Genomic DNA, 23,127 nt, shown 5'->3' with positions numbered 1-23,127 from the left:
CTGAGGTGTGTTATGGTACCTTGAGTGCTGTATTTCTTATAACTCCCCTTTTAACCCCTTTTACAATATAACAACCAAACTAACAGTACATGCTTAGTGATCTGTCAACTATTTTACAACACTTTCTAAGCTATTTTTAACACCTCTGCTGTGTCACTAATGACGTGGTAGCACAGAGTCCTTATTGCAACTCTCACTTGGAAAAGCCAGACAACGTGACAGGTAAGAGGTGACAGGCAGGACTCAGTGCTGATGGACAGCAAAAGCCTCAGAGCAACCACGGAGTCAGCGGCACTCCCACTCCGGCTGTAAGGGCAGGAGAACAGGCAATAACAGCTTTGTTTGCCCTAGGGGCTGCTGAAGATGTGGCAATTAGAAGAAAAAATGCTGAGAGGCATTTCCCGACTCTGTGTGCATAAACACTCCTGGAAAACAGCTTCCCAAAAAGCCAACAGGAGACAGCCTGGATGTGCAGCTGCGGCTGTTCCTGTGTGTCCGTGTGTACACACACACCCAAGGGCTGTTGTACTTACACACACACCCAGGGGGCTGTTGTACTTACACACACACACCAGGGTTGTTGTATTTACACACACACACAGAGGGCTGTTGCATTTACACACACAGACCCACTAGGCTGTTTGTTGTATTTACACACACACACACACTGGGGTGTTTGTTGTATTTACACACACACCTACTGGGGTGTTTGTTGTATTTACACACACAAAGGTGTTTGTTGTATTTATACACACCCACCGCACATCCACTGTGTTGTTTGTTGCAATTACTCACACCCACCTCACAGTTTGCTATATTTACACACACACCCACCGCATGTTTGTTGTATTTACACACACCCATTGCACACCCACAGGGTGTTTGTTGTGTTTACTCACACGCCCCGCGCTGGTTGTTGTAGTTACACATACTCACCGGCTGTTTGTTGTATTTACTCACCCCCCACCGCACACTTTGTTGTAGTTACTCACATGCCCCGCGCAGTTCCCCCCTCTCCCGGGCTGATCCCGGCCGGTAAAACAGCGCGGGGGACAAAAAGCCGGCCCACCGGCGCAGGCACCGCTGGGATTCGAACCCAGGATCTCCTGTTTACTAGACAGGCGCTTTAACCAACTAAGCCACGGCGCCGCGCGTTGAGCGCGTCCTCCGTGCGGCATTAAACAGCTACAGCGGGGCCGGGCCTGCTCCGGGCCTGCTCTGTCCGCCCGCCCCGCCGGCCCTGCTCCGTGCGGGGCCGCGAACCGCGCCCCACCCGCCCTGGCTGTGGCACAGCACACATAGAGAGGGAGGAAAATGCATAAATGTCGGCTTCTCAGGCATTTGTGGGCGAGACTGCCTCCAGAGCTCCAGCTCTGCCTCATCCTGCAGGGCCTCAGCTGGCTGCGGTTCATGGTGTTATAGATACATACTATAATATCGGCTTTTCGCAAATTTTCAATGGATTTTATATGTGTGGTGTTAAAGTTACTTTGTTATAAAGATATAGTTTTTATTTCTTTTGTTATTTAAGCTGATATCAGTGTGCTTGTGTTAAATGCCTGCTGGGATGGGATAACACCCAATGCACGCAGGATGAGCACACCTGGACACATCTGCCAGCCATCAGCACTCACCCTCTGAAGGCAGAGTGCACCAAGGCACAAACTGGAGGGGATAAAAGTGGACTAAAACCACAAGCAAGGAATCTGCATGCTCTTAAAAGGTGGACCCGAGGAGCAGCCATGCCAAAGAATTCTTAGAACATGTAAACTAGTTTGGGGAAAAGTTTACTATGCATAAGGGACTATGAATATACAACAGGCTGATGGAAGGGAAAAGGCGTTCAGGGGTATCCCCGAAGCGAGTGCCAAGATGCACCCGTCTGTAACAACCTTTGCTCTGTGGTCCTTGTCTCCTACCGTCCTTCATTAGCCTCGTTTAATTTCCCCAGGGGAGCGCCGGTGTTCCTCACACCCATAAACCGGGCCGAGCCGGGCCGCGCACCGGCTGCAGTTCCGGTTCCGCCGCCAGGAGCGCTGTGGCTGCGGCCGGGCCGTGGCTCCCCCGCGCCTGCAGGGGGCGCTGTGGCTGCGGCAGGGAGGGATGGACACGGGGTTTCCCGTGCCCACCCGCAGGGGCGGGCGGTGCCTCAGGGGGCGGAATGGCGGCGGCGTAGCCTGGGCTGGGGCAGCGGGGGAGGCGGCAAAGGCTCTGGAGCCGTGCCGGAACCTGCGGGGTGTCGCGTTAAAATGGAGCCAAAAACCTCTAGCAGCAGAGGCAGACAAACAGCAGAGCTGGGCTGCTGCAGGCCGGGAGACGCTGCTGCCGGGAAGGGATTAGGGTCGGGATCCCCTTCCCAGCGAGATCAGGGTTGGAAAAGGTCCCGATCCAAGAGCTGCTCTTGCGAGAGTAAGAGTGAATAGAGAGAGCGGAGTCAGAGCAGGATGAAAACTCCGCAGTGGCAGCGAATCCTCTTGTAATACATGTTAGAAATAATCCATGCTATCAAAGAATGTATTTTATAAAGATTGTGAAATCCAAACGAGTCTGAGACCACAAGCAGCCGGAGGGACGGATGTCTATTCAAACTCCAAAATTTGGCTTTCGATTGATCATTTATAACACTCTGGGCAGCAGATCTGGCACCAAAACCACCCCTGTGCACTCTGATCTGAGAGTGAGGAGCTGAGCCCAGCCCTGATCCCAGCCAGAATATCCAGGGATCTCTGCACTTCTCAAGGGAAAGCCCCACAGCTAAGAGACTGCAGTCAGCTGCATTCTTCCTCCTCCTCCTCTTCTGTCTCCCAAGTGCCATCATTGCCATCTCTTAGGCAACAAACGGGAGAAAATTCCCTGAGAGATAAAAAAAGGAAAAATCCTAAACTCCAACACACAGCTAAATAGAAAAAAAATACATAAAAATTTTATTGATTTAGAAAATTAAGGAGATATCTTGTTCAAAAATTAAAATACAGGCACTTTCAGAATTGTTAGTTTGTGAATAAAACAAAAGGAGAGTTCAGTGTGCAAAGCATGTTTCAGGTTCAGTACTCACAAACCTGTCTGTATCTGTATGTCCCCAAGCCACAGGTGCCTTTTCCCCATAGAACTGCTATTTAGTTATTTGAGTTGCACAACTCAACTGGCACCATCGGGGTGTGAGCCCAGATTTATCTGGTGATGGCAGTACAGGAGTCATCTTCAGTACAACATTCAGGTCTGCAGGTGCAAAAGAAAACAGCCAGCTCCATCACAGTGTAAAAATTCACATGAGCCCCTGTCAGTGTAGAGAAGAGGAGCTGTCCAGAGCAGCAGTGGGAGAGGAATGGCAGATTTGTTCTTTACAAACAAGCTGTGGTCTGCTGGTAGATAAAACCAGCACTGGGAGAAAAAAGGAACAGTGGGAAGGATTCCACTAATTGATGAATGGAAAAAGATATTTGCTTTTACAAATAAACTTTAGGTTTGCTGATAAATGAAATTCGACATTGAAAGATGAAAGAAACAACGGGGTAGAAAAACCCCTAAATTCCATAAGAATTAAAATGAAAAGGGAGGGTTATACCTTAGAGGGAAATCTTTGGCATCAGGTGTATCAGGAAGTCTGAACCTCTCAAGTACCTCAGCCAAGGGGGAAAGAGAGAAGGGAAATGTGGCTGGGAAATTGGGATAAAAAGGGAGGCTGAGTCTTCCAAAAATTGGAGAGACCCCAGGGGAATGCCCCATGGCCTCTCCCTTTATTCAAATAAAGTAAAAGGACTCCTATGTCTCCTTTTTGGACATAAACCTCTGGTGTTTGTGGATTGATTTTCCTAACAAGTGGTTTGCAGTAACACTTATTTCATGTTGTGGAGGGACCAAGAGATGTCTCTGATCCAGAAATGAAACCAGGGCAGTGAGAAACAGCTCCCCAGCACTTCCACTCAGACACAGGCTAACTGGGCAATCTGATTATTTCTCTTTATTCATCCAAGTTACAGATGTTGCCTTCAAATCCAAAGCTCTGTGATTGATTCTCAGATACTCATCTCCCTTCTGCCTCTCCTCTGATGCCAGCCTTTGTCACTGTTACATTTTCAAAATTGATGGGGTTCCTTTTGCTGTCCTTCAAGTTCTGAAACATTCATATATAAATAACTGGAAATCTTTCTCATGGTAGAAAATCCTACTGATGCCTTGCAGTGGCTACCTAGAACAGAGGCTAGACAGAGTTAAAAGAATAAAGTAGGTATTTATTAGAGGCCTTTGTCAGGAAAATTAATCCACAAACACCAGAGGTTTATGTCCAAAAAGGAGACAGAGGAGTCCTGTAACTTTATTCAAATAAAGGGAGAGGCCATGGGGCATTTCCCCTGGGATCTCTCAGATTTTTGGAGGACACAGCCTTCTTTTTATCCCAATTTTCTGGCCACATTTTCCTCTTTCCCCATTGGCTGAGGTACTTGACAAAGGACAAAGGTACATCTTGGTCTTTTCCTTGTGTCAATTAGTGGATTTCCTTATGGAATTTATATCAATTATATCTATTTATATGTAATTATGTAAATTATTGTTTGTAAAGACAAATCTCCCTCATTCCATCTCTCATTCCATTTTCAGTCAGTGGAACCCTTCCCATTGTTTATCTGGTGGTATCTAGCTCTATTTACCAGCAGACCCAGGGTTTGTTTGTAAAGACAAGTCCCTCATTCCTTCCACCTTCAATGGATACACCTTGGGCAGTGCCTTGCAGGTCCTGGAAGGTGCTCCTGCCCCTCTCCTCTGCTCTGGTGAGATCCCAGCTGGATCCCACCTCCAGCTCTGGGCTCCTCAGCACAGGAAAGGCAGGGAGCTGCTGCATCAGGGCCACAGGGGGCCACCAAGATGATCAGAGGGCTGGGGCAGCTCTGTTTTGTGGCAAGATTGAGATAATTGGGATTGCTCAGCCTGGAGAAGAGAAGCTTTGGGGTGACCTAATTGTGCCTTTCCAGTACCTGAAGGGAGCTTGCAAGAAAGATGGAGAGAGACTATTGACAAGGGCCTGAAGCTACAGGAAAAGGGGAAATGGCTTCAGGCTAAAAGAGAGTAGGTTTAGGTTGGTATTAGGAATAGATTCTCTGCTCTGAGGGTGGTGAGGTGGCCCAGAGAAGCTGTGGGTGCTGCATCCCTGGCAGTGCCCAAGGCCCCAAGGCCAGGCTGCACAGGACTTGGAGCAGCCTGGGACTGTGGAAGGTGTCCCTGCCCATAGCAGGGGCTGGAACTGGATGATCTTTAAGGCTCCTTCCAACCCAAACAATTGTGTTTCTATGAAGTTCTTTAGTAAAACAAATAAAAACACAAATCAAAATTTCCAAATGGATTATGGTGCCCACCTGACTGTAAGTATCCACCACAAAACCCCATGAGGACTGCTGACATACAGAGTAACTCCCATTTCAGAGTATCACAGGATCAGCCATCATACCTTCACTAGGTAAACCATCTTCCATTTCCATTATTAACCTAATTTCTACAATCTACTTACACATTTTTGTTTGTGTAAGTACAAAGAAGTTTTAGAATCAGTCAGAAAGTAGGCAACATAAACTCCCTTCATGATGTGTTCTTTCATTTGTCTTCAATATGAAAATAAAATCTTACATCTCTGACTGTAACTGCCCTTTTTGACACCAAATTTCAGATCTAGAGCTGCTTCCTCACAAGGGCTTTCACTGGAAGGAGCTATCCTGCTAACTTGGCAGCCCTTGATAACAGACAAACTTGAAAGTAAATTTATTTTTCACTTTTTCACTTATTTTCTCAGTGTGTGTCAATGTACTGACACCAGAATGATTAGGAATGTCTCTAAGATCAAAGAAAAACAAGATCAAAGCTGCTGTGTGTTCTTGTTCTATTGAATCAAAAAAGTCTTGCAGTCAAAACTGCCCTTCCAGACTTAGCCAGTCTTTGTCTGCTGCATGCACTATTAATCTTTGTTTTCCCAAAGATACGTGCACTGTCAGTTCCAGAGATACTGTTTGTTGTCAAGAACTTCAAATACTTTCTCAGTACAGCCAGTCATTTGGTATCTACTCTTTCAAAGGGGAAAAAAGAGAATGCCAGAGAGAAAATTGTCAGGGCTGGCCTAGTCCCCCATGATCCAAATCCACCATAGTCTCCTGAATTCTGTTTGCTTCAGCTGTTGCTGTAGAGGAGAAAATTAGGCTTTTTTTACTATATTTTACATAGCCTTGCCATATACATTGCTGTCAGGACGTTCCCAATACTCAGGGAAATATTTTTAGATAGATTCTGAAAAATAAGTATTGCTCAACAAGTGTTAAAGAGAACTTCCTTAGATAAAAATTAGAGAGAAAAATTAGAAAGAGAAAATTTCTTAAACAGAAGTGAGACACTTCAGCCAAGTGGCACATTATAGCCTCTTCAGCAAAGAACATTCAAGGATCTGTTATACTTTAAAAAAATTAATGGATTATCTTCTTATTTTCTGGTCTTGATTTCAGTTTACTTATACATAAGAGAACTGAATAGCATTTTGCTGAAGACAGAAAAATAAAAGTTCCAGTTCTGGGTTCAGACAAAGCAGGAAAGTTTGGAACTGTCTATCTGAGGGTTACTCAGCTGTACATCTCATGACTAACACACTGAGACACTTTTTTATATCTCCAATCTACAATATCTGCTTACAGCTGCCATGTGTTTATTTACTTGTCATTAAAAGATGTGACTTTTTCCTTCTCCATTTCCTGGTTTCTTGGAGCTAGCCATCCACAGCTCTTGGCTAAAATGCTGCTAAGCTGAACCTTGTGGACTTTTTGTGCTTTTGTGCTTCTTGGGCCTTTTCAGTATGCCTGAAAGAGCTTCTGGTTATGTTAGAAACCTGGCACTGCACAGCAGGAAATCAACATTTTAGATACTTCATTAAATTATTTCATCTGAATTAATTTGACATTAATGCACTACTACTCATTACCCATTCCTAGACTGAGTCATGCTGTTTAATGTATGCAGATGTCAATGCTGCAATGTGCTCAGCACAGAGTCCCTTGCACAGCACTCAGGGGTTCACAGGAGCTGAGTTCAGTCCACGAGGGGGAGTATGAAAGCAGGAACCACAGGAGAAAGGATCCTGAGTTCCACTAGACAGCAAAGTTCACATCCTTGAACCACCTTGGAGCAGATTTACTGAATCTGGTTGAGAAGAAAAAATGCTGAGGGATGGAGACTGTGTTTTTGTTTTTCTGGAGATTTGTTTTCAAACTCTTCTTCCTCTCAAAAAAAAAAAATCTTTAAATCTCATGAAGTCTCTCAAGTCTTTCAGACACTTTTTTCCTTGATTGTGGCCCATTAAAATGAGCACATGGAGCTCTTAGGCCACATGTTCTGGCCAAGACTTACAAATTCTGGCAAAGATATTTTGAAAAGTCTTTTCTTCACTCATTTGGGAGTTTGCTCATGACTGTCAAGCATGTGTTTGTGTGAACAGAACTACCAAACACCAGCTGCCACAAGCATTAACCCCACAGAAAGTGTCAGGGAGCTTTCCATCCCTGGGCTGCCAGCAGCCCCCCAGAGCCCTGAACCCACGCTCCTGCAGGGCTCCAAGCTGCCCCACAGCTGCTCCCCACATCCTCAGTATTATTTCATGGCTCATATTTAAATTATTCTAAATTATTTCTTGTCACCCTGGTTTTTTAAGATTTTCTAAGCCTTCTGATGTTGACATTCTTGTAGTGAACTTTCTCACACACTTTCTGTAAATAACTCATTGTTTTTCATTCCTTTATGGAGGAGGAGAGAGTTGATGGACTGTTGGTTTGACCAGTGTCATTGCAGAGGTGTCACTGTCACCTTCCAATCCGCTGTCACTTTTGTAAAGCTATAAATATTGGAGTCAGAGAATAAAACTTCCCTTTTTTCCCTTCACCTTGAGAGCAGTGGTGTGCTTGTGTTCTTTCGTGTCCTTCAGCGACAATTTCTATTATGCCAACTGCAGATAAAAAGCAGTATGAACAGTTTTCTTTGTAACTACATAAAATGAGGCAGTTTCTAATCATACATAATCTTTTAGCTCATTAGCTGTGATAATTTATGTGAGATGAACTGTGCAGGGTCAGGACTTGGGCTTGATGATCCTGCCAGGTCCCTTCCAACTCAGCATATTCTGTGATTCTGTCAAAGGTTAATGATTTAGAGCTGCTGTAGTAAATGTTATACAATTTGGAGAGGCAAAAATAACAGCTGGATACTCAAAGACTGTGATGTAAAATTCTACATTAGATTCAATAAAAGTACTTGCACCCAATAAAATTTTTACATTGCTTTAGTTTTAACTTCCTAACTTAACTCAGACTGGAAGTTACTCTCCAGTGTTTTAGAGGTCCTAGGTATAACAAATTAGCACTATACAAAACTTATTTGTAATAATAAAGTTTATTAAAATGCTTTGTTTTATTAAATAAAACAGAGCCTGCAGTATTTCAGATGATTATGCCCAGAAAGGGGTCTTTTCACTGCTCTATAATCCATACATTTGAGCTCATGGAACATCATAAACATATGCACTTTTACTTTGAAAGCAATTCAATATGAATACTGTGTCTATAGTGCTTCACATTATACACCACTGATCTACCATCACAGAGGAGATCAAAACTGAGATCAAGTCACACAACACTGAAGAACACAAGAGAGCTCTTCAATACTGGAGTTGTTTTAATCTGAAAGGGAGGGAAAAAAAAGAAAAAGGTCACACTAAACAGTCACACACCACATTAGGAACATTTCATTACTTGAGCAGTTTCTTAAACCTTAGTTGCAGAGAGAGAGAGATCTGAGTTGTATCAGATAAGAACATTTGGCACCATGAAGCATTGGTGCCACACAACAGATCTCTCTGAATGGAACCTTAGCAGACAAGTTTCTTCCAATGTTCCCGGGCAAAGAGAAGTAGATAAATGAAAACATGAATTTCCACCTGCACTAGTTCAATTTTTAATTGCAGTTCAAAATACCTTCCAAAAATATCAGTCATCTTTAATTATAATGTCCATTAGCTCTGCTAGGCCTGTGTGTTTAGCTGTCTTTAGGCTTCTATCCTAAAATTAATTACCCTCTTGATTAAAATGTCCAATATTTGTACTCTTTCCTCACCAAACTGAGCAATATTTTATCTTCATAAAGAAACTGGCTTGTTCACATTTGCTGCAAATAGGTTCACTAGAATGAGAACTCATAAATTGATGTTTTAGTTATTCACTGTTAAATTTGCAAGTGTTTGAGCAACTTTTCTGCTTACCTTCTAAGAAGTTCTTTAGGTGACAAGCCTGTGGTATCCATATCACTAAGGCTGTCACTGCTATCTGTAGTGTCTGAGCTGCTGTCTTTTTCTGATTTTTTATTCTTGTGTTTTCCTTTATTTTTCTGCTTCTTGTGCTTCTTTTTCTGTAAAATAACAGAAATAACCTTTTATCTCCTTGTGAAAGATTTGGATTTTTCTGAATGTCAACAAAAGAAAAAAGTTAATTTCAGTATGGACTCAAAGCTTAACTGAAACAGAACACCTATCAATGATTCTTTTCCACTACTCCGACTAAGCTTAAAGAAAAAAATTATAAACCAAAATCTATTTAATCCAAGCACTCAAATCTCCCTAAAGCAGATGTTTCATTACAGTTATTTGAATATAAGGCATGAATGCAATTCCCAGAATGTGTCTGACATCTTCCACACAGAACATGAAACCACCCACAGTATTGTACCTGTAGTCACCTGTGTGCATATGGGAAAAGCAGCATCATAGTGGGGTAATTTTCTGGTTTCAAAACATCAACAAGATTCTGCTGCTTAAATTCTACTCCCAGTATATATTTTTCTACAACCAAGCATAAATAATAAAACATTTTGAAAGGCAGATCAAAGAATCAATAAATCAGAAATCAGTATTTAAATTTATTACCTTTTCCTTTTTTCGTTTGCGTTCTTTCTTAGCCTTGTGCCTCTCCCTGATTTTCCTATGCTTTTCTTTCCTGCTAGGCCCAGGAAAAGTTGCTGGCACCTCTGTTTGTTGCTGCCAAGTAGTGCCTAAAGTACAAAGTAAATGTATAAAGAATAAAAAAAACCCCAACAAAAATAGGGTAATTTGGCTATTACATTCTGTATTACTTTTAACTTGATCTGATAGTTAAACAAAAAAAACCCCCTTACTTTAAAAAGGAAATTACATGTCTAAAACTCCCACCTGTAACACCCCTATTGTAATTAAATGTCTTTGCAATCTGTTAAAAAATGAAATTGCAAGACTATCCTATATTTTCACATCCATTTTTTATCATTACCTCTATAGTTAAAACAAACCTGGCACACAGGCAAAGAGGTTCCTGTTGTGGGTCAGAGCATGGCAACAAAACATTTGGTGATGCCTGTTTACATAGCACACATTTAAGAGATAGATGGCCCATTCACAAATGTTTTTTTAAAGAGAGATTAGATGGCCCATTCACAAATGTTTTTTTAAAGAGAGATATAATGTATTTTATATATCATTTCAGTATTTACACTCTAGATGCTTACAGAACCTACCAGAAGAAAAAGCTGGTGGCAACTTTGGTCCAAATTCCTCTGCTGCATCCAGCTCCTGCTTTGAAGTAGGCAATGAAGGAATGCCAGAATCAGCTGTAGCAGTCACATTATCTATGAAAAAACACAAAAACGTGCTATATTTAAAAGGAAAATAAGAAAATAATTTTTCCAAGAAGTGTTGAAGAAAGTTCAAAGAGACTTTCTAAAAACCTTTAAGAAAGCAAACTGATCAGCATCCTCTATCTCTATGGACTGCTTTGGACATGGGTAGCTGCCATTCTGAAACATGACAACATACTGTAGGTTTTTTCTATTAAATCAAAATTTACCTTTTAAACTATAATTTATTAATTAAATTGCTATTAGTGTATTTGTTTGCTTCCCTTTTGTAACAGCACTATTTTTCCATTGCTCAGGATGCATAAAAAACCCAATGAGATGTATAAGGTTAACAAACACCACAAGTTGAATGTTAATAGAACCAATTGAGACAGTAAATGAACAAAGTATTTTCATTTTAAGTATGTTCTTACACCAGATGTTCTGCTCCCCCTCACTGTGTAACAGGCATATTCCATACAGCAGTTTGCCTGTAAACTCCACACAAAAGGTGCATGGCAATGCTAACACTGTAACATGCAAGGCCCTATTCAGTGCTGTATTTATTTGCATTTTCCACACCCACCTCTGCCAATCTCAGAGGATCTGCACTGGTTAGCACTGTCCTAACAGTTCAAGAATGTGTGATTCAAAAGTGGAACTTTTACAAGGTATTTATTTTGTGTTGCATAAAAATGAACTTCCAGTAAGTACTACCTTGTAAATTAGAGGAAGAACTGTCTGCTACATCAGCTGGCTTGGTGGTTTCTGGCTGTCTTTCTGAAGTAGTTGGTTGCTCTTCTTCATCACTCTCTTCTTCAGAGGAAGATGATTTTTCATCTGAGGAGCTCACAAAGATGGCCTTAAATAAGTCCATGGGTGGTCGTTTGCTTTCTTCCTCCTGATCCTTATCTTCCTCAGCTGCCTGCTATAGAGCATCACAACAAAGTGTATTTAGGCACTAAAGAAACTAACAATCTCTCTCTGATAAGGAATAACTTCAAGCATGCTGACAGGTATTTACAAAACACTCGGATGGCACAACAGCTGTGAAATAAACAATCTTAGTCCCAAAGAGTAAAGCTCTGAAACGCTGAGGAACTAAGCCAGTGTCCTATAAAGAGTAGTACAGTTTGTGAAAATACATCCCCAGATATTATAAATTCTAATTCATTAATTAATACTTTGATTATATAATACTAAATTTAAGCAAAAGGAAAACATCACATTTCTCCCCAAAATATGCACTCTGTTCTATGGAAAGGAGAAATAAATACATTGTGTGCCTGTGAGCAGGGCAGTGCTAAAGTTACTGAATTTAGTTCCCAGACTACTGGGCTACATTTTTTCTTCTCTTAAGCCCAACTTCAAGTATAATCAGAGGTAAGCTGCAAACATCTTGCATCCCAGAGTTATAACCTCAAATTTCTTCAAAGTGCCATCTCATGCCTTTGCTTATCCCGAGTTGGCTCTTGTGCAAACTGAGCCATTCATATATCACAGACATGTTTTATGAAAAATCCCTTTGTTAAGATTTTTTCTCCTGAGAAGCTGAGAAGCCTCAGAAATGAAACAATGATTATCTGCTGCTGTGGAATGCAACAGGTGCATCTTTGATTGGTCTCATGGGATTGTTTTTAATTAATGGCCAATCACAGTCCAGCTGGCTTGGACTCTCTGATCAGTCACAAGACTTTATTATCATTCCATTCCTTTCCTTACTAGCCTTCTGATGAAATCCTTTCTTCTATTCTTTTAGTATAGTTTTAGTATATCTTCTTTTAATATAATATATAATAAATAATATTATATAATATATGTAATAATAAATCAGCCTTCTGAAACATGGAGTCAGATCCTCGTCTCTTCCCTCGTCCTGAGACTCCTGCGAACACCACCACATTCATATATTAACAATTCATATTAACAAATATAAACAATATTAACATATATAAACAATTTATATATTAACCCCTCTTATTTCTGGGTTTTCAAGGTTTACAGCTGTTCCCTTTAAGTTCAAACCCTGTTGTAAACTCACCACAGAGGGAGGAGTTTCAGTTGTCCCAGTTCCACGTTCTTCTTTGGCTGGCACTGGGGGCTGCTGCTGAGCATCAGCTTTTGATCTAGCAAGACTGATGAATTCACTGATGGAATCTTTCTTCTCCTTCTCTTTGTCTGACACATCCCACCTTGAAGATTTCTTTGGTTCTAAAACATCCAAAATATTCAAATCACCTGCATGCCAAATTGTTCTACATTTCATGGCCTACTTGATTTTAAATTACTCTGCTTCTTCAGTTTGACATTTTTTAAATCTTTCCAATGAATACTTGACCTATAAATGTCTTTTAGGTAGAAGAAATTAGCTTTGTATCTAATGTATCACTAACTTCAGTTTTTATGTCACTGAATTTTTATTTCAATTCCTTCATTTGGGTTTTTTTAATGCAAAAAAGATCATGTGGCTAGGTTCTCAATGAGAAAGATGCCTTTTCTATACTATTATCCCATGTAGAGCTAAATTAATAAAGTAACAACAAACTTACTGTTGAGACTGTTACTCTCTTGGATCTTTTCATTTGTTGCTTGAGTTGCAGATGTGGTGGGCTCAGTCACAGTTAAGAAATTAAAAACAGAATACTTGTCTCGTTTCACTTTTGGCAAACCCACTACAGAAGAACTAGAGGGAAATAAAATTGTTTGCTGATTATTGTATTAAACACAGAAAAGTTCTCAAATTAGCTACAACAACCTGAACTCCTACAGTAGTCCTTCAAATGCATGCTATTTTATCAGAGGTCACCATATTTTGTGACACAAATCAAAACTTTGGGCAGTTCTGTATCACCTTATGACACAAGAAAACATCAAGCCAGATTTTCCACAAGCAAATTAAAAACTCAGAAATCATAAAAAGTTTTAAAAATATAAGTATGAATTCTCTTACTCAGGGTATGGATCGCGAACATTAAATCTTTTACACAGCAGCTTATCAGGATGCCATTCAAAGTTGTCTCTGGTGAGTTTGCCAAACATCTTCATCTTCACAGCTGTTTCCTTATCATCAATATCATTCTGAAAAAGTCAAACATTTATAGCTGATAAATAATTTGTGTAAAGAGAGATACAAAATGTATTTTATATACAATTTCAATGTGCAGAATTTACATTCTTGAATTTACAGAATTAATTGCAGAATTTACACTCACAAAAATCTTACTGAACTGCTGTAAGATTTATGAACAGGACAAATCCATCAATATTTAAATGCTGTTTAACAAATACTACTCTGTTTGCACCAAGTGTTTTCAAAAACTGCTGAACAGAAGGGCAACAAAACAGTGACACATCTTCATGAGAGTTTAAAAGGAAAAGTCAGGACTAAGGCAACAACTGCAGCTCCAATGTGTTACAAGACAGCAAATACCTCTTGGTCTCGAGGAACTTCAACTTTGTCAACATCATCTTCATATTTGGCCCTGGTGAACCTGGATGAGAGTGTGGAATTTGAGGATCTGTAGAACATTGCTGCACGGAAGAACTCCTCCTGTTCTCTGCCTCGCTCCCACTCTGTCATATTCTGGTCAAAAAACCTCTCCAGTCTTTCTCCTGTAGGATGAGGAGAGGAATTCTTAGCAGAGATGCTTTGGGTCAACACTTTTCAAACAAAAATAACATTCTTGCAAGTATTTAATGAATATTTACCTTAAGGGTAGTACTAACCCCAACTGTGTTAATCCCTGATAAAGGAGGTCATTTTTCAAGACAGCAAGAATGACAGCATTTGCCAAATGCTAAATTGATATTTTAAGTAATTTTACTTGTAAAACTGATTCCTTACTCATTGCCCTTTAAAGAATGTTCAAAATACTTAAGGATTTAACAGGTGATTAAAACAAAAAGTATAACCCAAAACTTTATCAAATAGCTAAAACACAGAACAGAAGAATTTAAGCCTGGCTATGCTTTGGTAACTTGCTGTGTGATCAGTGCCCAGTGATAAATACAGAGTTTGCACACAGGTTTACAGCAACAGGTTCAGTTTGTTTCCCAGAAGGAAGAGGAAATAACTCCAGCCAAGCAAATACACTTACAGTAAAACAGACCTTTAACCATTCCAGTTATTTATACATCTCTACATTATCATCATAATGACTAGGGAGGCACTTACAGTCATAACACAGCCATAATTCAAAGCTCAAGTAGTCTGTCCCAATGCAGTAACCAGAAGAGGCTACTGACCAGAAAATATTTATTTTATATAATGAGAAAGACTTAAAAAAGACAAAAAAATCCCAAATCACAACTAATACAACAAACACAGGTTCTCCACCTGTCACCATATGCTTTCCTCTGTCAAATTTCCCTAGTGCCCATTTTCTTCTTCCCCAGTAGCCCCTGTGGACTTGAAAATTTGGAAAAAAACCCAATCCTTTTTTTTAAAGTTTATTTCAAGGCAATTTAGTCATGGGCTGATGATGAACTCCCTGGATCAATTTCAGCTTTTCATACCTTACAGAAAAATCACAGAACTGAAGACCTCACCACAAGGCATTGTGAGTACCTAATTTAATCTAATATACACCACAGTATCATTTAATATCAAAAACCTAAACAAAATGGAAGGAGACTGAAACAGCATGAAAAGAGATGATGAAGGAGGTTGGATGGTTTTTGTTTGGAGTAAGAGCTCTGCATGGATGCTGTGTTTTTGCAGTCATAAATTTTTCTGAGAAGAACATAAGTGACAGCAGAAGTTTGAGTATCTGAAGGACATGCAATAGAAGTGTGAAATACTTCATTCACTTTAGGGTTCTTATCTTCCCCTGGTGCAGAGGGAATGGGGTTTCTTTTGGTTCTACTGTTACCCAGTCCTCTTTCTGCCTTTTTATGATCTGTCAGTTTAACTCCTCAAAGAGAAACAAACTAAATTAAAAGGCTTGTTCCACTGACCAAAGCTGAAGTGTACCTTCAAATGAAATAAGGGAAATCCAGGAAATGAAGTAGAACTGAACTTCTGCTACCTCACAGAAGTATGAAATGTAATGCCTAAAACCAAGACTTGCTGACAACGGAATAACTGAGCAGTTCTCTTGAAATCAACATGACTAAGTATCAGTAAAGATTTCTGTAAACATTGGTCCTGAAAAGAAGTAAAAGGAGAAGTGCTGTGAAATTCAGGAGGAGAACTCATAGTCAATATAAAATGCATTGGGGGGAAAAAAAAGGGGGGGAGGGGAGGGGAAGGAAAAAACAAATCAAGAAATATTTTACCTCTTTCTCCTTGTTTAAGACTTTTCACAAAATTTTCATATCTTTTTTGTTTTTCTGGATTTTTTGCAAATGGTTTGAAGTCACTAGAACCAGCATTTGCTAACTGCCCTCCCAGCAGGGTCTGCCATTTGTGAGCATCATCTTCTCTGGAGGCCAGCTGGAATCTGCTACTTGGGGACTGCTGAGGCACTGGTTTTGCCTCACCTGGGGACTGCTGAGGCACTGGGTTTGCTTTCATTTGTTGTTCAGATGCTTGTTTCACTTGTTTGAGTCTTTCTCTATCTTTCTCAGACAGATACTCCAAAACAGAAGGAGCTGGACCTAAAGCAGAAAAAAAGCAGTGAAAGATAAAGTGAAATGAAAAATTACTAGAACTATTTCTTCCACTTTAGTAGAAGAAAAAATCCCTACCACATGTGTATAAATTAAAATAAAATTCTCTTAAGCAGAAATTAACAATAAAATGGCATAAATGGCAAATATATGGCATACATGTCAAATAAAAATTTGGCCACAGTTACATCTTTTATGCTATTTACATATAACTTGATAAAGTTTACTATTGTAGATACAAATGTGAGCCACAGTTATAAATTATCTTCTTAGTATATCTGAATGGATTTCAGTAAAACATTTTACAGAAAAAATTATCACAGCCTATTGTATTCATAACAGGCCACAAGTCTGTCAAAAAAACATAATCCAGCACATACTTTTTGTCTTTAAAATATTTAAGTAAATTAATATACAGACAGTTATGTCAACAATCCACCTGAGACGAAACTGAACAATGAAATGGCAACTAGATTTGATATATTTATGTTAGAAAATAAGCACTCAAGGCCACACCAAATTCTTACTGCTCTATATACATACAAACAGGTTTGAAGCACAAGCAAAGCCAGGGTCAGGTATGTTCCCACCTTTCAGCTCAGCCTCCCCCAGCTGTTCCCTCCTCTGAGCTGCATTCAGAGCATGCCTGCTGTGCTGGGCTGGGTCACTCTCCAGTTTGCCAGCTGACTGCTCCAGTGCCCTCTGCAGGTGGCAGCGTTCGCTCCCAGGGGGCAGCAGCGGTCGGAAGTGATGGACTGGCCTGTAAGTGCGCGGCAGGCTGGGCGGGGGATACATCTGGGGAAAAGGGGCAACAAAACAAAAATCCTCTGAGAGAGAGAGACAACTTTGTGTGCAACACTTACAAATGTGTTCCAGAAAAAGCTCAACCCAAGAATTCCTCAATTTCCATCTTAGAGTAGAAACAGATAGTACAAGCTACTAATTCCTACAGACTGGTAAGTGGCACTGAATTACAAACTCTGGGAACAAATAGATTGACAACAGATTTACAGCTATGGAAAAATATGAAACATGCACATTAAGTGACAAAAACTAGTCTTAGGATGTACTGTTTTTATTTGAGAAAACACCTTTTAATATTGCTTAATATTTTTTTAACACAAGTCAATTGATTTAATCAATTGGATTACTGAGTAGTTCCATGCTTACTATATTTTAACATCTTTCAAAGTGCTTTTCCCCATGTTCTTCATCCAAGTTGTTATTTAAAGGGTTATTTCTCTGCTCCCTATAGGATGGGATTTTATATACCACACAAATATTCTTCCTTAGAAAGAGGACCCTGTCATATAATTGGTTGTCATTCTAATTTATGCAAATATATATGGCATGAATTATGTAAACCTGAAGATAGGACTAAAAAATTAAACTGTCACCAAAATAGCAAAGTGGACAAAACATGAGGCCTGCCTTTTACAGAAAACTGAATGTTACATATGAAAGATCTAGAAGCAAAATATATATATATATATATATATATATATATATACACATTTAAAGTTAAATTAAACCATTCCTCCAACTTTATGGAAAGTAGTAGTGAAGAGTGTGGAAGGCATTTGTTCAAAGCCAGGACCCAGGCAAAGTTTAAACACCTTCAGGAGCCTGATAAATTTTAGGTTTCTATTACAGCCCCCAGTGCTATAATTTTGTTCATTCAGCAATTTTTATTGCTGACCAAACCATTTATTTCTAAGAACAGAAAAACACCAAGAAGGAGCAGAGTCCACACAGTTCACATGATGAATGATGTTATTCTTAATACATAAAATCTGCTTACCTTGACTGGAGCTGATGGTTTTGATGCCAAGGAAAAACCAGCCAGGACTTTGCCTATATATTTAAAATCTCTTTCAGGCCCTGCAAAATGATCACAGAACTGGTCAATATTTAAAACATGCATGTTAGACAATTTTTTTTAATATTTCCCATATGTCACTGTCTATTATGAGTCATAATTGTAGTTTGTCTTCACCACCTTCCATTTAAAATTAAGGGTTCTGATTCTGGATTAGTATTATTCAACTAAAAGCTGCTCCCAGAGTGACTGCTGAAGGCTGAACAAGGCTTACAGTGAAGCAGCAGTGTCCACACTGTGCACAGCCAACACCTTCAGTGCCATCAATGAGTACAACCAACATGAACAGCTGCTCCAGAAATGACAATATTTCATGCATTTACACAGTGCAGTAAAAATAAAGTGGCACCAAGATACAATTTACAAAAATTATCTGAAAATACAGAAGTTCATCTAAAACAAAAGTTCTCTTTTTAAGTGCTGGGCCATATTTTGTAACTGTGATTCACAATCACTTGTTTTCTTCAGTGAAACAGAGCACTGTATCTCACAAAGCAGCACATATTGTCCTTTTGAAAAAATAGCTTTGAGAGTTTAATCTACACTGGGATTAGTGGAAGACTTTGGAAATTATTTCCATAATTGAACACTTCAATATAGAAGTAGGACTACTTGACTTTTCAGATATCAAGGCTGAAAATTACAATATATGGCAAATACAGAACACATTTCTTGTTTCCCCTCCCCATATTACACTCAATCTTTAAAGAGAACCACAATTCTTACTTTTTTTGGATTTGTACTGTTTTGGTGCTGTCCAGCCATACAAGCCATCCCCAGGTTCCTCATCCTTTAGAACTGTATCATATTTTGACAGTGTGTCAGTTGCATAAATATCATCATCTTCTTCCTCTAGAGCTCCTACACCAAAAGCCTAAAATACATATTTTAAATGAGACCTCAAAAGTGGAAAAACTTTGAAGTCACACATCAGAACACATCTACATGGATATCTATTAGTCTATATAAAGTCTTCAGTACAAATACAGATACACTGGGAAAAATGTAGAGTTACACCACAGAAACTGAGGTGGGAAAAGCCCCACACCTCAGTGAGCACAAAAGCAACAAAAGCAAACACATTCCAGTCCCCTGGCAGGGAGAAACACCAAGTTTGGTGTGTACAAGACAAGGACAGCAGACTAATTCCACCAAAATAACATGTGCAATCTGACTATGAGCAGGTTAAGTTCTCAAAAGGAAAAAAATGGCAGTTAACAGGGAAATTAAACAAGCAGAATTCCCAGAAAATATAAACTGACAGTGCTTCTAGAGAAGAACTACAAATACCCTGGAGCAACACAAAACCTCTCTAACTGACAGATACAGCATTACTGAAAGTACAATAGACAAAAAACATAAACTAAAAACAAACTGAATATTAACTTTATCTCATCAAAGTAACAGAACATTTTTCCATCCAGCTACTCAGAATAGCTGACTAGTTTTATAGCTGTCTTTTACAGTTTCAGTAAGTGAAGGCATTTGAGAGTTCTAAGGATTTTCCCACATCTTCAAAATAAGTTCTAAAAAAATCCTATTCTCAAACCACACATTTCTTACAATATTACAATGAGCTTTTCAATTAAAACAAAATTTATGTGGCTTTTACTACACTAATGATAAAATGCATTAAAAAATGTCCTTACCTGACCTGTAATACCTAGTTTTCTTCCTTTGCTGTGTCTCAGATCACCAAGTAAGTTGCTTGTTTCTTCAGAACCACCTGTGAAGAGGTTCAGGTGTTCTCTTCCAGAGGCACCAAACAAGGCTTGTGAGGGATCCAAACCCTTATAGCCAAGTCCATGGACATTCTCTTTTGGAGTCAAGTCTACAGGCATTACATCCTTTGGTGCAAAGGTCACGTTCTCTGGCTGGTATTCATCCTCTTCATCCTTGTACAAAATAAAAATTTATGAGAGCAAATATGACTAAAAGTTCTGTATGTTGAGCTTTTACGACATTCAGTTAATATGAGCCTGGGCAAGTTTGCATTTCCTGAATTGTGTATGAACTAAACCTTCTTATGTAGCAAAAAAAGAAATTTAGATATTAACACCTTTCTTCACATTAAGCATAGAAAGTATTTATAAACACTTTTAAGAAGATTTGAAAATGCATTTAAAATACTGTTTGAGGACATTAAAGAAGTTGTTTTGTTTTTTAATTTGTTTTCACATATTCTTACAAAAGCCAACAGACCACTTTGCCTGTTCAGTACCTCAGAACCCTCAGACAGTCCAGGTGGTAAAGCACAACCATAAATCTTCACTGTAGGATCTGTAAGAAACACCATAACATCATATTACATTCATAAAAACAAAAAGAGGGTTTAAAATCAACTTTCTCATCAGTCTATGAATGTTAACTTTCTACTACCAAGGAAGTTAATTAGCTCAGGCAGTTCCCTGAACTCACCCGGTTTCTGCCTGCGTGGCTTTCGTTTGACTCGTGGGCCAATTCCTTGTCCTTCTTTCCAGCCCATTTTTCGCAACAGTTCAACCCCAACTGTGATTCTAAAAAGAAAAAAAAAGAGGAAACAAACCCCAAAATTACTTCAAACCACACCTTTATTATCTGTTGATAAATAATGTACATATATAATATTTGAACTTCTAGTTTTATATCCTGCTTTAAAATCAAATCTGCAAGTGTTACTACTTGCATACACACTACCTGTCAGTTTATACATCTTTACTTGGTGCAAGTTTGCACATTCAAAACAAAAATTTAGGTGGAGGCCACTTAGGAAATACAGCACTGCAGGATCTTCCAGTCTGACAACTGCAGTGACCAAACATTACTTTTCTAAGCAATATAACACTTCTAAGTGAAATGAGTGGTTTGGCAAACTTTCAGGTAAATTTACTTACTTGGATGGTCCAATTAAATCATCAAATGCAGTGGTTCCTGGAATGGGAGCAACTACTCCTGCAATCTGTCTAGCTTTCTCCTTTATTCTGTCTTTAGCTTTAGATGCAAAATCATCTGTAGTTGTAATATCTTTTGGTGCTATCCCAAATTCACTAAGATCCTGGAAATACACACAAAAATAAGAACATTTAGATTAAGCATCCTTCAAGTTCTTGCTTACTGTAATAGTAAAGTAATGAAAATGGCACATCACCTTCATATTTGCTAATTTTCTCAAACCACTTATGCAGTTGTTTTTGCAATAACTTTAGTGGAAATATCTTAAACGGTTTCAAAAGTATTTGCATTTTCTGATAAGGTGAAAAGGTTGAGTTCTGATTTTATTTTTTAATATTGACATTGGAGAAGCTTCTTAAGTGAACCCATGAAATAGTCTGTAAAAGCTAGTAGGATAACACTGTATCCAAGATGTAATTTCAAGGTTACTTCAATTTTTGCTGTCATGGCAACTATTTACTCAAGTTTTAAATTCCTTTCTAAATTTACCTCTTCATCCATGAAGTCTTCTGGTCCAAAAACAGTTCTGTCTGCTCTCTTCTGCCGTGATGACACAAAAGCTGATGGCGTCCATCCTTTAAAGAAGGCAAAAATTTAAGTAAGGTACTTAAGGCAACTCAGTATTCAAAAACAACTCAAACATTTCAACCTTACATTTTAAGGATACATCAAAGGAATATTTGTAAAATTACAGTCCAAAACCTCAGGGAGAAATAACTTCAGCAATACTATTTCAACTATTCACAGCATAAGGAATAGCAGGAACAAAAATGCTTAGTGACAGTTAATTTGCTTTCACTAGCACGACAATATGATTCTCAATATAACCATTCCCAGAAGACAGCAAAATATCTGACCTTCCTTTGTCCCAACAGTGTTGAAGTAGCCAGCAGAAAAGCCACCAGTGAATGCACCATGGAAACGCTGGTATCGTCCCTTTGCATCCTTAACAGTCTGCTCTTGGAGAGGAACTGGCTTTTTAATTCGTTCACCTACAATCAAATAAACCAGAAAGTAAGACACAACTTTACATGAAGGAACAATTTCCCACTTCCTCCAGAAGCTGTATCTTCCTTGTAAGAACAGGATCAAACATTAGCCACCCTGATGTAGAAATCACCACATTTCATTTATTTACGCTATACTGTAACTATTAATGCACGTCATTGATAAAGGAAAAGCACAGAGTGTTCACATCAAAATCCTCAGTTCTACTGACTTCTGAGAACATTGCATTTTTTCTTGTGAAAGGAAACTTTTCATTTTTAAGTTTGCAAGACCTCTGGCAGGATTTACTCACTTCAGTAATTGCTTGAGAAACTACACATCAAAAGTGTATAAAATGAAACAAAACACAAAAACCAGAGACTTTGACACAAACGTTTACCTCTTTTTAACAACATTTCTTGAATAAAGAGGCACAGACTTGGGAGTCACAACAGTACATTAGTCCTGGCCCTGTCCATCTCAACCATGTAAACATCAGACGGTCAGATTAGCATAACTGCGTGCATTTGAAGTATTTTATTTGAACTGTACTGGGGTTTTTGGGGGGTGAGGAGGACAGAAGCAAACATGGGCACCCAGCTTCACCCGGAGCAGCCGACACAAGCCGCGGGGTACCGCAGCCACAGCCGCAGTGGTACCAAGGCCTTTCTTCCCCCGCTCCGCCCGCCCTGTGCTGGGCCATGCTCCCGCAGCACAGCTCTGCTGCCGAGCAAGGCCCCCCGCAGCAGGAGCAGGGCAGCAGGTCTGTGCTGGGCCCACACGCCGCAGCCCCTCACAGTACGGGCAGCACGGCATTCAGCCGGGAACCGAACCGGACCGGACCGCGCAGGCTCTCCGAGATAACCCAGCCCCAGCGCCTCACGCCGGGCCGCTCTGCAGCGCTCGCACAACGCATTGACAGAGGGAGGAGGAGCAGACGAACCTCCCGGGGGTCCCTTACCCTCCTGCAGCGGCTGCAGCGCGCTTCCATAGCTCACCAAATCCTCCTCCTCGCTGTCGCTGCTCTCCGCCATCTTACACGACGGTGGCCGCGCGGGACA

General features: G+C 39.8%; 1 protein-coding gene and 1 non-coding gene across 3 annotated transcripts; both read right to left on the bottom strand.

Annotated features, from left to right (window-relative positions):
• Nucleotides 1-1,075: 1,075 nt before the first annotated feature.
• TRNAT-AGU (transfer RNA threonine (anticodon AGU)) lies at nucleotides 1,076-1,149 on the bottom strand. Its single transcript has one exon. It is a non-coding gene; the product is annotated as a tRNA-Thr (tRNA).
• A 7,244-nt stretch (nucleotides 1,150-8,393) lies between these two features.
• Nucleotides 8,394-23,127, bottom strand: GPATCH1 (G-patch domain containing 1). 2 transcript variants are annotated; one of them, XM_054296317.1, is made up of 20 exons: nucleotides 23,028-23,127; nucleotides 21,937-22,071; nucleotides 21,569-21,654; nucleotides 21,022-21,182; nucleotides 20,567-20,664; nucleotides 20,370-20,428; nucleotides 19,798-20,043; nucleotides 18,875-19,022; nucleotides 18,071-18,150; nucleotides 16,860-17,064; nucleotides 15,937-16,257; nucleotides 14,090-14,271; nucleotides 13,610-13,737; nucleotides 13,209-13,342; nucleotides 12,701-12,870; nucleotides 11,377-11,587; nucleotides 10,561-10,671; nucleotides 9,938-10,062; nucleotides 9,278-9,423; nucleotides 8,394-8,699 (listed from the first exon to the last, which is right to left on the bottom strand). In XM_054296317.1, exons 1-20 carry the CDS (start codon nucleotides 23,098-23,100, stop codon nucleotides 8,678-8,680), a joined length of 2,841 nt encoding a protein of 946 aa, XP_054152292.1. In that variant the 5' UTR covers nucleotides 23,101-23,127; the 3' UTR covers nucleotides 8,394-8,677. The 2 variants fall into 2 exon arrangements, with proteins under 2 accessions (XP_054152292.1, XP_054152291.1); XM_054296316.1 differs by having other exon boundaries at nucleotides 11,377-11,584; nucleotides 23,028-23,109.

Source organism: Melozone crissalis, unplaced genomic scaffold (genome assembly GCF_028551555.1).
Source record: "Melozone crissalis strain CALT ecotype California unplaced genomic scaffold, PUWL_Pcris_2 ptg000007l_1, whole genome shotgun sequence".
Lineage (NCBI taxonomy): Eukaryota > Metazoa > Chordata > Aves > Passeriformes > Passerellidae > Melozone > Melozone crissalis.
This window is presented reverse-complemented; position numbering and strand designations above follow the sequence as displayed.

Coding starts and splice junctions, on each gene's coding strand:
- GPATCH1 (XM_054296317.1), bottom strand. CDS start 23,100: ATGGCGGAGAGCAGCGACAGCGAGGAGGAGGATTTGGTGAGCTATGGA. Junction 19,023..19,797: donor AACTAGGTATTACAGGTCAG/GTAAGGACATTT, acceptor TATGTATTTTAG/GCTTTTGGTGTAGGAGCTCT. Junction 11,588..12,700: donor CTGAAACTCCTCCCTCTGTG/GTGAGTTTACAA, acceptor GATGCTCTATAG/CAGGCAGCTGAGGAAGATAA.